The sequence below is a fragment of the Microtus pennsylvanicus genome, chromosome X, assembly GCF_037038515.1.
Source record: "Microtus pennsylvanicus isolate mMicPen1 chromosome X, mMicPen1.hap1, whole genome shotgun sequence".
Classification (NCBI taxonomy): domain Eukaryota; kingdom Metazoa; phylum Chordata; class Mammalia; order Rodentia; family Cricetidae; genus Microtus; species Microtus pennsylvanicus.
This window is the reverse complement of record NC_134601.1, coordinates 89,424,776-89,440,113: the sequence shown is the minus strand read 5'-3', so window position 1 is coordinate 89,440,113 and position 15,338 is coordinate 89,424,776. Positions and strand designations below refer to the sequence as shown.

Sequence of the window (15,338 nt, the reverse complement as noted above, 5' to 3'; positions counted from 1 at the left end):
TCTGTGGGCCTATCCCTAAATAAATAACCCTGTATTATCCATATTTATGAACTATAGTGGGATTATTTTGTTACTTCTGTCATTATTTCAGAACACAAATAAACTTCTAGTATATATTATTACTAACTGATTTTCGTTTTTTGCTTTTATCTTTATCACACTAGCACATATGCTATTTAAAAGCATGATTCTTTTTCTGTTTGTTCAATGATCTTTCTTGACTACCTTGTCCTATATCAGTCATTCACATACACCAGATACTTTGCAAATCTTTGTTGAGATCACTAATGAAGTAGACCCTATCTAATCTATGAGAAAGGAAAAATGTATTTGAATACTATGAAGAAAATATTCAAGAAAATAAGTATGTGGGAAAAAAGAAAAATGTAGGTATCAGTCTTTCTGTACAAATAATCCGTGAACAGTTACTATTCCAATCAGACAAGAATTGGCCCAAATTATTCACAGTCCTACAAGAAAGACAACTAAATTTATTGATCTAATCAGATCTTGAAAGTTCATCAGACAACACTGAAGATCAAATTCCAACATTAACTGTTGAAGGACATGGGTCAAAGAATTCTAAGCTAACTCCAAGATACACCAATTTCCGTTAATTAACTTTGGAGATAATAAGGCATACTCACAACATTGCAATAGCACAAATTCTTTATAAGAGACTATTTACTTTCTTATTCGATACCTCTACTTTAGTATTTGTAAATATTTTTCCTTTATTTAATTTAGAAAAAATTATGTGTATGTATGCACATCTGTGCAAAAGTATGTGCATGTGGGTAAAGGTACCCTCAGAGGCCAGAAGAAGGCATCAGATCCCCAGGAGAGCTAAATTACAGGTAGTTGTGAATTGTTTGATGTAGGTTCTGGGAACAAACTCAAGTCCTCTTGAAAAGCACCAAACACAAATAGCTCTTGAGTATTGAGATATCTCTATAGTTCCTCTTGTAAATGTTTTAACATTACTATATTCATAACTGAAATCTTGATTACTGATATGAATAGCCCTTTAAAATTCCAATTATATTTTGAGTCTTTATAAATAATACCATTGCTTGTCAATTGCTGAAAACAGAAGTCTGGGGGCCACTTCCTATTTATATTTTCTCCCTGCCCCCTTGTAGCTTATTCTAAGATTATGAGATTATGTTTTCTTGTATGGAACTTTTTCTTCTATTGCTTTATCTCTCTCTCTCTTTCTCTCTCTTTGTATTTTATTATCACTAAATGCAGAATATGTTTTAGAAACATAGTTTATGTGTCACTCCTCTAAACCCTATAATAACTTCATGGTGAATTTGGGATAAACTTCAAACTTCATAAACCTTAGCCAAAGGGTCTCATGATCTACCTCAACCTTACTCCTCTAACTTACTTACTTAGTAATTCTGCCCAATGTTGATCATTTTAAATTTTGTTCTTTAAAATTCCATATATATGACAAAAACTTATATGTCATGTTTTATCATATTTACTCGTTACCTTTTCTTATCCCACTTCCACTCCTGCTGAATTCTGTCTTCTTCTATGTATATTGTATATATTCTCTCTCTCTCTCTCTCTCTCTCTCTCTCTCTCTCTCTCTCTCTCTCTCTTCTCTCTCTGTGCATGTGTGTATACATGAATATGTATATGTCCTCTGGATTATAATTGAGGTGGCTCATGTGACCATGCGTAAAAGATTATTTACTAAAACATAGGCAAATTACCAGTGCCTATACCACTGAAGAACACAGTGAACTGCCAATAATCCCTAAGATAAGGGTGAAATCTTATGAGTCCATCTCTCACTTACAATGAAATGTTGAGAGATCCATTTTTACAGGTTTCCTGTAACTAACCACACCTTCAGTGATGTCAAGACTGCAATGGCCATGTCATGTCCAGAATACAGTGTTTCATTGCTCTTTTCTCCATCCTTCTTTTCTTACATTCTTTCAAACCTGTTTCTAGGATTTCCCGTGAGCCTTGGATGGAGCGATTTAGATTTCATGTTTCGATCTAATAAGTCCAAAGACAGATACTCTCAAAACTTTAGTCAGTTATGAGTATGTGCGGTAACCACCATGCACTACTAAAAGAAGCTTCTCCGAACAAGGATGAGACTAGCACCAGCCTATGAGTAAATTATAAATATTTAAAAAGCAGTTTGGCATAAAAAAAACAGGACAGGTTTCCCCCTAATTCATGTTCATCATCCATGACATCAGTTGCCTACAATGGAACAGGCCTCAAATTCATTCAGATGTCAGTTACTCACTCCCATAGCCTCATTACTCTACTGCAACAGTGGGCATATCTTGCCTGATAGGGAGCACAGCTGAGTAAGATCATTAATGGCTTTTATTTCACAGAAGCCTCCATATCACTTTTCAGTACCATGAAAGTTGGTCAGCAGTGAGAAAACTGCAAGTCAATATAAATCTGATTTCTCTATATCCAAAGATTACACTTGTTTTTAACTTGCTGAACTCCTCAGAGCACTAAGAATTTTGAGCACATTCTTATCTTTTATTGGAATTCTGCCTCCCAAGATCTTTGCTCTTTCTATTATTTGAGTCTCAATTATAAAATTAATTACATTTGGGGGAGGGAATGGTGATATGACTCAGAGAGTAAAGGAGTTATCCACCAAGCCTGATGGCCTGAATTTATCAATGGGATCCACATGATAGAAGATCACCAACTCTAAGGAGCTATGCTATTAAAGAAAGCTGAATCTCCTGCTCCAAACAACTGTCAATTGTCAGTAGTTAAGAGTTCATGTCTGCATTGCCTCTCAATGCTCAGATTTTGTCTGTCTTGAAACTGAATGGGTCTTATGCATGCTGTTACAACCCCAAATCCTGCCCACTCATATATACACCTGCCTTGTGTCATGAAAACAATGTTTTATTGCAGATCTCCACCATCACTGACTATTACAATACATCTTCCAGCCTTTCAAAATGAGCCTTAAGAAGAAAAGATTTGATGCAGGTAGGTCATTTAAGGCTGAGAATTGAGTAGTCTATAATTCTCTGCACCTTGACCAGTTGTGGGACTATGTTAATCACCATACATTACAAAAGAAGCTTTCTGATGAAGGTTGAGAGATTTATTAATATATGGGTATAAAGATAAGTCATTATAAGGCAGTTTAATGCTGTCCATTAAGTAGAATAGTAGAAACAGCATAAAGAACATTATCCACTTTTTTAAACAAGGCCCCATTTATTCTGATACCTAAATCTTGTAAAGACTGATAAGGGAAAGATAATTACAAACTAATTCTCCCTTTGAAGATATATTCAAAAATTCTCAATAAAATACTTTCAAACAGAATTCACTAATACATCAAACAGATCACCATGATTCAGTAGGCTTCATCCCACAGAGGCAGGGATGATCCAATATTGGTAAATTAATAAATGTAATCCACCATATAAATAGACTTGAAAGACAAAATCCGCAAGATCATCTCATTAAACGCAAAAAAAAAGATCTTTGACAAAATCCAACATCCCTTCATGGTAAAACTCCTGGAGAGATTTGGTATACAAGAGACATACCTCAATATAATAAAAGCAGTTTATAGTGAGCCCATAGCCAATATCAATGGAGAGAAACTCAAAGAATTTTCACTATAATCAGGAACAAAACAAGGTCAACTACGTTTTCTATATCTATTCTAATTAGTACTCAAAGTCTTCAATAGAGCAATTAGAAAACTAGAAGAGACCAAGGGAATACAAATTAGAAAAGAAATCAAAATATCTTTATTTGCCGATGATGTGATAGTATATACATCAGTGAGTAAAAAAGACCCAACAGGAAACTACTACTGGAGATAAACACTTTCAGCAAAGTAACAGGCTACAGAAATTCTACACAAAAACCAGTAGTCTTGCCACATAAAAATGACAGACTAAGATAGAAATCAGGTTAACAATACCCTTTTGCAACAACCTCAAAAAAACAAACAAAAACAAAAGATAAAAAAAACCTTGGAGTTACTCCAAATAACCAAATGAAAATCTTGTATTTAAAAAAAAATTAAGACACCGGAGAAAGAAATTGAAGAGAAAATATCAGAAGCTCAAACGATCTCACATACTCTTGGATTGATGTGATTAATATGGTAAAAATGGTCACCCTACAAAAAGCAATTCTTACAACTATCTTTAACATCATAGAGGTACAAAAGATACAGGTTAGCTACAGACCATGCTGAATACTAAAAAGAAAAAAGTGAGCCGGGCAGTGGTGGCGCACACCTTTAATCCCAGCACTTGGGAAGCAGAGGCAGGCAGATCCCTGTGAGTTCGAGGCCAGCCTGGTCTACAAGAGCTAGTTCCACAACAGGAACCAAAAAGCTACAGAGAAATCCTGTCTTGAAAAAAGATAACAGAGAGGGAAATCAGAGAAGCATCACCTTTCACGATAGCCACATATAGCATAAAATATCTTGGGGTAGGGTCAGGAGAAGGGGGTGTCTGGAGGCGCCATGTCGGGCCAGGAAGGTGGCAAAAAGAAGCCCCTGAAACAGCCCAAGAAGCAGGCCAAGGAAATGGACGAGGAAGATAAGGCTTTCAAGCAGAAACAAAAAGAGGAGCAGAAGAAACTCGAGGAGCTAAAAGCCAAGGCCGCAGGGAAGGGACCCCTGGCCACAGGTGGAATTAAGAAATCTGGCAAAAAGTAAGCTGTTCCTCATATCTGAGATGATGGTGACCCTCTTGCATTCCTATTTAAACATCTGGATTCCCTGCCATAACATCTTTGCCATCTACAGCTAGGATCAAGTGTTATCCTGGAGCCTGTTAAACATCTGGATCCCCTACTATAACATCATTGCCACCTATAGTTAAAATGAAGTGTTATCCTGGAGCCTGTTGTACATTGTAATAAACTTTTGTAAATAATAATAATAAAAAAATAAATAATACAAAAAAATATCTTGGGGTAACTCTGACCAAGGAAGTGAAAGATCTATATGACAAGAACTTTAAGTCTTTGAAGAAAGAAATTGAAGAGGACTCCAGAAAATGGAAGGATCTCCCCTGCTCTTGGATTGGGAGGATCAACATAGTAAAAATGGCAATTCTACCAAAGGCAATTTATAGATTTAATTCAATCCCCATCAAGGTCCCATCAAAATTCTTCACAGATCTTGAGAGGACAATAATCAACTTTATATGGAAAAACAAAAAAAACCAGGATAGCCAAAACAATCTTATATATACAATAAAGGATCGTCTGGAGGCATTACCACCCCTGACTTCAAACTCTACTACAGAGCTACAGTATTGAAAACAGCTTGGTATTGGCATAAAAACAGAGAAGTCGACCAATGGAATCGAATAGAAGACCCTGACATTAATCCACAAACCTATGAACACCTGATTTTCGATAAAGAAGCTAAAAGTATACAATGGAAAAAAGAGAGCATCTTCAAAAAATTGTGCTGGAAAACCGGATGTCAACCTGTAGAAGAATGAAATTAGATCCATATCTATCACCATGCACAAAACTCAAATCCAAATGGATTAAAGACCTCAATATCAATCTGAACACACTGAACCTGATAGAAGAGAAAGTGGGAAGTACTCTACAACACATGGGCATAGGAGACCACTTCCTAGGCATAACCCCAGCAGCACAGACATTAAGGGCCTCATTGAATAAATGGGACCTCCTGAGACTGAGAAGCTTCTGTAAAGCAAAGGACACTGTCACTAAGACACAAAGGCAACCCACTGACTGGGAGAAGATCTTCACCAACCCCGCAACTGACAAAGGTCTGATCTCCAAAATATATAAAGAACTCAAGAAACTAGACCATAAAAGGCTAATCAACCCAATTATAAAATGGGGCATTGAGCTGAACAGAGAATTCTCAACAGAAGAAGTTCAAATGGCCAAAGGAGACGTAAGGTCATGCTCAACTTCCTTAGTGATCAGGGAAATGCAAATCAAGACAACTTTACGATACCATCTTACACCTGTCAGAATGGCTAAAATCAAAAACACCAATGATAGCCTTTGCTGGAGAGGTTGTGGAGAAAGGGGTACACTCATCCATTGCTGGTGGGAATGCAAACTTGTGCAACCACTTTGGAAAGCAGTGTGGCGGTTTCTCAGGAAATTCGGGATCAACCTACCCCTGGGCCCAGCAATACCACTCTTGAGAATATACCCAAGAGAGGCCTTATCATACAACAAAAGTATATACTCTACTATGTTCATAGCAGCATTGTTTGTAATAGCCAGAACATGGAAACACCTAGATGCCCTTCAATGAAAGAATGGATGAAGAAAGTATAGAATATATACACATTAGAGTACTACTCAGCAGTAAAAAACAAGGACTTCTTGAATTTTGCATGCAAATGGATGGAAATAGAAAACACTATCCTGAGTGAGGTAAGCCAGACCCAAAAAGAGGAACATGGGATGTACTCACTCATATTTGGTTTCTAGCCATAAGTAAAGGACATTGAGCCTATAATTAGTAATGCTAGAGAAGCTAAATAAGGAGAACCCAAAGAAAAACATATAGGCATCCTCCTGAATATTAACCTTCATCAGGCAATGAAAGGAGACAGAGACAGAGACCCACATTGGAGCACCGGACAGAAATCTCAAGGTCCAAATCAGGAGTAGAAAGAGAGAGAGCACGAGCAAGGAACTCAGGACCACGAGGGGTGCACCCACACACTGAGACGATGGGGATGTTCTATCGGGAACTCACCAAGGCCAGCTGGCCTGGGTCTGAAAAAGCCTGGGATAAACCCGGACTCGCTGAACATAGTGGACAATGAGGACTGCTGAGAACTCAAGAACAATGGCAATGGGTTTTTGATCCTACTGCACATACTGGCTTTGCGGGAGCCTAGGCAGTTTGGATGCTCACCTTACTAGACCTGGATGGAGGTGGGTGGTCCTTGGACTTCCCACAGGGCAGGGAACCCTGATGGCTCTTTGGGCTGACGAGGGAGGGGGACTTGATTGGGGAAGGGGGAGGGAAATGGGAGGCGGTGGCGGGGAAGAGACAGAAATCTTTAATAATTAAATAAATTAAAAAATAAAAAAAGAAAGAAAGAAAAAGAAAAAAGCTGGAGATATTACAATCCCAGATTTCTAGTTGTATTCCAGAGCTATAATCATATAAATAGCATGATATTAGCATAAAAACAGACACATTGGTCAATGAAATTTAATTGAAATCCAGACATATGTTTATACACCTGATTCTTACAAAGAAGCCAAAAGCACACAATGGAGAAAAAACCCACATCTTCAACAAATGGTGCTAGTCAAACTGGATGACTCCATGTACAAGAATGAAAATAGATTTATCTATTTTTCACCCTGGACCTGACTAAAGATAAAGTAGGGAATAGACTAAAAATATCTGGTGCTGGAAAGTAAGTTCCAAACAAAATGCCAGCACAGGCACTAAGACCAACAGCTAATGGGAACTCATGAAGCCAAAAAGCTTTTGACAAAAAGGATACCATCATTCAGGAAAAGCAAGGGCCTAGAGAATGGAAACATTTAATTACCAATTTTACATCTAATAGGGGCTTAGCATCTAAAATATGTAAAGTAATAATAAAAAGCCTGAACACTAAGAAAACCAATAACCGAATTTTAAAATGGAGTACAGAACTAAACAGAGAGTTCTCCAAAGAGAAATCTCAAATGGCTGGGAAGCACTTAAAGCAGTGTTCAACATTTTTAACTTCATCAGGGAAATGCAAAGCAAAACTACTTGGAGATTTCATCCTACATAAGACAGAATGACCAAGATAAATAAAGGAAATTATAGCTCATGCTGGCAAGGATGTGGAGTAAGGAGAACACCTATACAGTACTAGTGGGAATGCAAACTTATACAGCCACTATGGAAATAAGTGTGACAGTTCTTCAGGAAGCTGGAAACTGATCTTCCACAAGATCCATCTATCTCACTCTTGTGCATATACCCAAAAGTCTATATACCTTACTACAAAGATACTTGCTTCTCCATGTTCATTGCTACCAGTATTCATAAGAGCCAGAAATTGGAAAGAGCCTTCTTGTCCATCAACTGATAGGCAGGTAATAAAAATGTGGTACATTTATGCAATGGAATATTATCCAGTTATTAAAAATGAAATTATCAGATAAATGGACAGAGCAAGAAAAAACATAGTACTGAGCAAGGTTACCCTGACCCCAAAAGACAAAAGATATTGTATTTTTCTCTTATATGTGAATGTTAGCTTCTAAACTTTTAATATGTATGCTATAATCTGAAATAAATAGAACATATTTTTATGTGAATCTAAAATAAAAGGATTAAATAAGGTAAAGATGGGAGAGAAAGTAAAGAAAGGCATATAGACAGGGACAATTAACACTAAAGGTCATTTGAAAATCCACATGGAAATTTACTACTGTAGACGCTTCTTAATATATATATATATATATATATATATATATATATATATATATATATATGTAGACACACATACACACACACACACACACACACACACACACACACATATATATATATATATATATATGAAAGGAATCTAAGTGAAGTCACCAAATAACTGAGGAGATAATAAGATAATACCCCAACTTGACATCTTGTGCCACCAAGTAAAGCCTCCAATGCCAGGAATGGGTGGCATCTTGTTCAGTTGTTGCCAAAAGGGACCCATGGAAAGCCCATGAGCTATTGCCAAGGCTGTTGGTTACTCTCCCCACAATCTAACAGTAGGGTCTTATTGCTGAAGACAACACTTACTTACATCATCAAATACAAAAGAATTGAATAGGTGCCTAACTACAAGCTTTACCCCTCCTGACTGTATTCTAGGTAGTGGAATGCGCTCTGCAGACTACTGGAGAAGAAAGGTGATCATTAATATCACTTAGCTACAAACACTGCAACTCACAACAATGGTCTTTCTGCAAGATATTCAGGTGCAATAATGACAGGAATAACCCAAGATTTTAATTGAACTTAAGGCCCACTCCATAAGATAGACCCCATACCTAAAACTGATAAAGTGGCCAAGAATCTAAGACTAGACAGGTCATAAACCTGGGTAAAAACTTACTACTATTAGGTAAAGGGACATAGCAATAAAATGATTCTCCAAACAAAACAAACCCAATGTATTTTTGTGGATTTTGTGTTTCATTGTGCTTTGTTTTGGAGTTTGTTCCGTGCTGTTTTTTTTTATTTTTGTTGTGTTTTATTAAGAGATTTTATGTTTCTTTAGTTTTTTATTTTTGTTTTGTGTGTGTGTTTTGTTTGTTGAAAGAAAGAGAAAAGGAGAACATAAGGTTGGATCGTTAATTAGATTGGGAGGAACAGGGAGAAATGGGGAAGTGAAAGAAATGAACAAAATATATAAACATTTTTCAATAAAAAAGAAACATCTAAATATCAAAAATAGAAACTACTATATAGTGAAAAATAGAATAAGGTAAACAAATGAAAAACATCAGTGAACAAGTAATCATTTCTATTCTAATTTCTAATAAAATAAGCTTCAAACAAAATCTAGTCTGCAGAGGATAGAGGATCACTTCCAACTGAACAAAAAAAACAATGAGTTAAGAGTAGAAGACCATTCTAAAATACACACATACAGAGTACTGGCATATCCAAAAATTAACACAGAAACACTGAAACCAAATGACATCATAGATCAAATAGAGTCAACAAAAATTTACAGAACATTCTATCCAAACTCTACAGAGTACACATACTTTTCATAAACCCATTGCATTTGCTCGAAACGCGTCACATAATAAGATACAAAGAAATGTTCACTGTGATACAGTGCCATAAAGCTACAAATCAACAGCAAGAGAAATGTCAGAAAATATACAAATTTGTGGAGATGAAATAGTGAACTATCAAATGATGGATGTATCAATGAAGGAATAAAAAGAAAATCAAAAGGTTTCTAAAATTGGTTATACTAAGACAGTACTAAAGTGGAAGTTTATAGCTTTGATTACCTACATTAAATATCAGATAAATCTTAAATAAATAACATACTGAAGCACTTTTCAACATTGAAATAACAAGCGCCAACCAAACCCAAAATACTAGATGGTAATAATTAAGTCTAGGGAAGAAATAAATACAATAAAAATGAAACAAATGTACAAAAATCAATGAATTGAAAATATGATTCTTTGAAAAGACAAACTAGATTGGGAAACCCTTAATTTAGTCAACCCAAAACAATACAGAGAAATGCAAATTAGTGAAATCAGAGATGAGAAGGTAGACATTAAAACACATAATGATGAAATTTACATCATGAAGGCACATCTTAAGAATGTATACTCATGTAGTACATGCCTTTAATCCCAGCACTCAGAAGGCAGAGGCAGGTGGATCTCGGTGAGTTCGAGGCCAGCCTGGTCTACAAGAGCTAGTTCCAAGATAGCTAGGACTGTTACACAGAGAAACCCTGTCTCGAAAAATAAAATTAAAAAAGGAATGTATACTCTTGAGTGAGTATGTATCGTGTTTGTCTTTCTGTGTCTGGTTTTCTCACTCAGGATGTTTTTTTCTAGTTCCATCCATTTGCCTGCAAATTTCATGAAACTTTTTTTTTCTGAGTAATACTTCATTGTATAAATGTACCTCAATTTCTTTATCAGTTCTTCAGTTGAGGACAACTAGGTTATTTTCAGGTTCTCGCTATTACAAATAATGCTGCTATGAACATAATTGAACAAATGTCCTTGTAGTATTATTGAGCATTCTGTGGATATATGCCCAAGAGTGGTATTTCTGAGTCTTGAGGTAGATTGATTCCCAATTTTCTGAGGAACTGCCACACTGATTTCCAAAGTGGCTGTACAATTTTGCACTCACACAAGCAATGGAGGGGTGTTCTCCTTACTCCACATCTTCTCCAATATAACCTGTCATCAGTGTTTTTGACCTTAGCCATTCTGATAGGTATAAGGTGGTCTCTCACAGTTGTTTTGATTTGCGTATCCCTGATGACTGAGCAAATCCTTCACTGTTTTTCAGCCATTTGACTTTCTTCTGTTGAGAACTCTCTGTTTAGATCTATACCCCATATTTAATTGGTTTATTTCATATTTTGATATCTAGTTTTTTAATTCTTTTTATATTTTGGAGATCAGCCACCTGTCAGATGTGTGTTGGTGAAGATCTTTCCCATTCTGTGGGCTGCCATTTTGTCTTATTGACCATGTCCTTTGCCTTACAGAATCTTCTCAGCTTCAGGCAGTCCCATTTATTAACTATTGTTCTCAGTGTTTATGCTCCTTGTGTCTATTCCCTATGGAAGGATACCTTGCTCAGTAAAGGGGAGGAGTTGGTCCTGCCTCAACTTGATATTCCAGACTTTGTTGACTCCACATGGGAGGTTTTACTCTTTCTGAGAAGTAGATAGGGGGTTGGGTGAGGGGAAAGTGGAGGAAGTGGGAGGAGTGAAGGAGGAGGAAAAGCTGTGGCTGATATGTAAAATGAAAAACAACTTTTAAATAAAAAAAGAATGCATATTCAACCAAATTGGAAAATCTAAGAAATTTCTACATGCATCCAACCTGCCAAGGTGAAACTAATGTAATATAAATAAGTTAAACAGATCTATAAAAAGTATTAAGATTAACACAGTATAAAAAATAAATCTCCCAACTAATAACAACCCATATACATACGTAATTCACTATAGAATTCTATCAATCCTTCTAAGAATAACTAACACTAATCCTTCTTAAATTATTTCATAAAACAGGAAATAAGGGAATTATTCCAAATGATTTTTGTGAAGCCACTAACATCCTAATAACAAAGTCAGATAAAGACAAAAATTATCAATGAATCTCTCTAATAGATATTAAAACGAAATACCATTCCCATGTACCAAAAGCAAACACACTCAGAAAGAAATCAGAGAAATCATCTTAATCACAATATTGTTAAAAATAAAATACCTTAGAATAAACCTAATCAAGGAAATACAAGATCTCTACAATAAAAACTTTAAAACATCAAAAAATAAACTGAAGAAAACATTAGGAAATGGAAATACTTCCAATACTCATAGATTCATAAGACTAATGTAAAGTGACCATCTGACAAAAAGTTGTTTCTATATGTCTTTTCTTTTTCTGTGAGATATATATATATATATATATATATATATATATATATATATATATATATAACCTTTAAAGTTGAATGGGAATACAAAAGCATCAAATACTAAAAACAATAAAAGAATGATGCTGGACATATCATTATGCCTTATTTCAGGCTACTTTACAAAGCTCTATTGATAAAAACAGTATGGTACTAGCAAAAAGTCAGACATATAGTTCAGATGAATATAATGGAGAAGCCAGATATAAGCTTATAAAACTATGGCCACAATGTTTTTTGTTGTTTCACTTTGTTTTTAAAAGACTCTAAAAATACACCCTTGGATAAATAGCATTTTCAAAAATCTGTTGGGATAAACTAAATGTAGAAAATGAAACTAGACCCTTATTTCTCACCACAAATGGATTAACAATGTCATCCAAGACTATAAAATGAGTAGAGGAAAAAGTAAAGAATACACTAGTGGATGTAGGATTAGGAAAAGAATTTAAGGACTCTGGTTCCTTGGGAAATAAGGAAATTGACAGATGAGAGTACATAATTTTTTTTAAAAAGGAAATGGGCAATAAAGTGAAGAGCAGCCAACAGAATGGGAGACCACAGTCATCAGTTGTATGTACGACCAAGGATTAATATCTAGAATATACAAAGAGTTAAAAATCTAAACACCAAGAAAACCAACAACTTTAGAAAACTGAACAAGGAGTTCATAAAAGAAAACATACAAATAATAAACACTGTTTAAAATGTTCAATATATTTAGCTATCAGGGAAATGCAAATCAAAACTACTCGGAAATTTCATATCACTCCAGCTAGAATGGCCATAGTCAAGAAAACAAATTATATTAATCAATGCTGGAAATGATATAAGGAAAGGGGAATCTTTACCTATTGATGGTGGGAGTAAAAACTGATACAGTCACTATAGAAATCATTGTGGATGGCTCTCAAAATGCTAAAAACATATCCTCTATATAACCTAGTTATATCCCTCCTGGACATCTGAAAAACTCTATGTCTTTCACAAAGATATGTGTACACCCATGTTCATCACAACAGCCTGGAAATGGAACAGGGATAGATATCCATTCACTGATGAAATTAATGGGTAATGAAATTGTGGTACATATACAACATAATTTTATTCAGCCATAAGCAATAAAGTTCATAGATCAGAAAAATAGTACACACAGAGAGGTAACAAAAGCCCACAAAGAAAAATTCACATGACTTTTCTCATAAGCGGATGATAATTTCAAACTCTCAGATTAGTTTGTTAACACAGAGTTCCTGTAAAAACCCAAAATTTAGAAAGAAGCCACTAGAAGAAAAGAAAATTTAGGCTTTAAAGGAGGATATTTTGTAGAATCCATGGGATGTGAAAATAGAGAAGGAGAATATTTGGTATGTAAAAGTTGAACTGCAGTTAGAGAGAGGATGGGAGGTAGCTCAAAAAAGCTAAGAATGTATTAAAAATTCATAAAGAAGTCTAATATTTATAAGATTATTAAAAATGCAATTTTAAAAATAGCTTAAAAGGAGGTATCCTGAATGATGGATAATGTTCCTCCCAAAAGGCCTGAGGTACTAACCAAAAATGGCATTGCCAGGCATTGGATACCTTCCCTAGAATGGCCAGAGAGACTCCAGGCCTTCCCTTATAACACAGACTTACCAGTTCTTGGTTGCCTACCATAACTAGGTAGTAAGGCCTCAGTGTTCGATATATCACATAGTTTGGCTGCAGAACATGGAGAAATAAAGCTGGAACTGTCCTGAAAACTTTTCTACTCGCCAGCTTTCACCGAGCCAGAAGGTGTCCTATGCAGACTTGTGGGGAGTCATCAATAATCTTATCCAGTTGTGGATCCTGTATGGTACAACCATCTCACCAGACAAGAAATGTCCACTAGTTTCATAGTGGCACGACTCTCATTGGAATAATCAAACACTTTTTGTTTGGACTTGATGCCTGCTCAATGATATGAAATATATGCCTAGCATTGAAATTTGACCAATATCCTGCCTGCAGCTAGGAGGTTTTTGGCTCTAGAGGGGAACCTACTGGTGTTTTGTTTCATTTTTTTACTAAGTGGATAGAGTGTCAAACTGACTCCTAAATATCTATGTTTCTATCAACATATTAGGGCTGTTCTAATCTTGGTCAGAGAAGCTTCTTTTTGCAGTGGACACCAATTAATTCAGATACTCATAATTGGTCAGAGTGTCAAGAACAAGTGACGGGTTGAGAGCTTGACCCCAGCAAGATATATATACACATATATACATATGGCATACATCATATATAAACAATCTTAATCATTTTTCTTATTCTTTTATTATATATATATATATTACTATTTCAAGGTTCATGGAATATCACAGAATAAGAATGGGAAGAATGTTCATAGTAAAGGATAGATACATTTACTATGAAAAAATTTCCTGGAGATATGGCATGGCTGTTACATTTATAATTTCACTACAGCTCTTCAGAAAACCTAAAAATGATTGGTATCCAACAAGAGATGGGGGGAGGGGGCGGTTTCTCAAGAGGTACCAATGGTCCCTGAAGGACCACTGATAATTAGTGGTTACTAGGGGAGAAGGTGTCATTTTCTTAAGCCATTGCTAAGTTGTTCATGCTTCGATAAATAGTCATAGTCACCCATGCGCGTGCAAGCAATCTAATTAACTCGGCAGGTTAAAAACAAACCAAGCTATTTCTGACAGTTTCTGGCATACATCATCTATAAACAATCTTAATCATTTTTCTTATTCTTTTATTATTAGATTATTCTATACATCAATATGTTTATTTGCAGAGCACTTCAAATGCTGTTCATATGTTTGATTTATTGATTTCTTTGCTAATCTATTATCTCTCCCCATACCAGATTATAGACTTGATGTAAAAGGGACTATTTTGCTACTCAGATATACTCAGCTTCTTATATATCTTCCAAATTGTAAGCACACAATTGCTTCTTCAAGAAGTCAATCAGTAAAAATGTTGAAATGTCACCCTGGTCCATTTACCTAAGTAGGAGATAAGTTTCTAACTTTTTAGAATAAGAATGCTTCCTTGGCTAATACCTTATGATTTTGTAATTCTGTAACCATATTTTTGCTAAATTGACTAGTTATTTTGATGGGAATGATGGACTTAACTCTGC

General features: G+C 35.5%; 1 protein-coding gene across 1 annotated transcript; it reads left to right on the top strand.

Moving 5' to 3' along the window:
* Positions 1-4,485: 4,485 nt before the first annotated feature.
* Positions 4,486-4,936, top strand: LOC142841018 (translation machinery-associated protein 7-like). The gene has a single exon (XM_075957737.1). The coding sequence runs from the start codon at positions 4,505-4,507 to the stop codon at positions 4,697-4,699; it is 195 nt and encodes a 64-aa protein (XP_075813852.1). The 5' UTR covers positions 4,486-4,504; the 3' UTR covers positions 4,700-4,936.
* Positions 4,937-15,338: the final 10,402 nt, after the last annotated feature.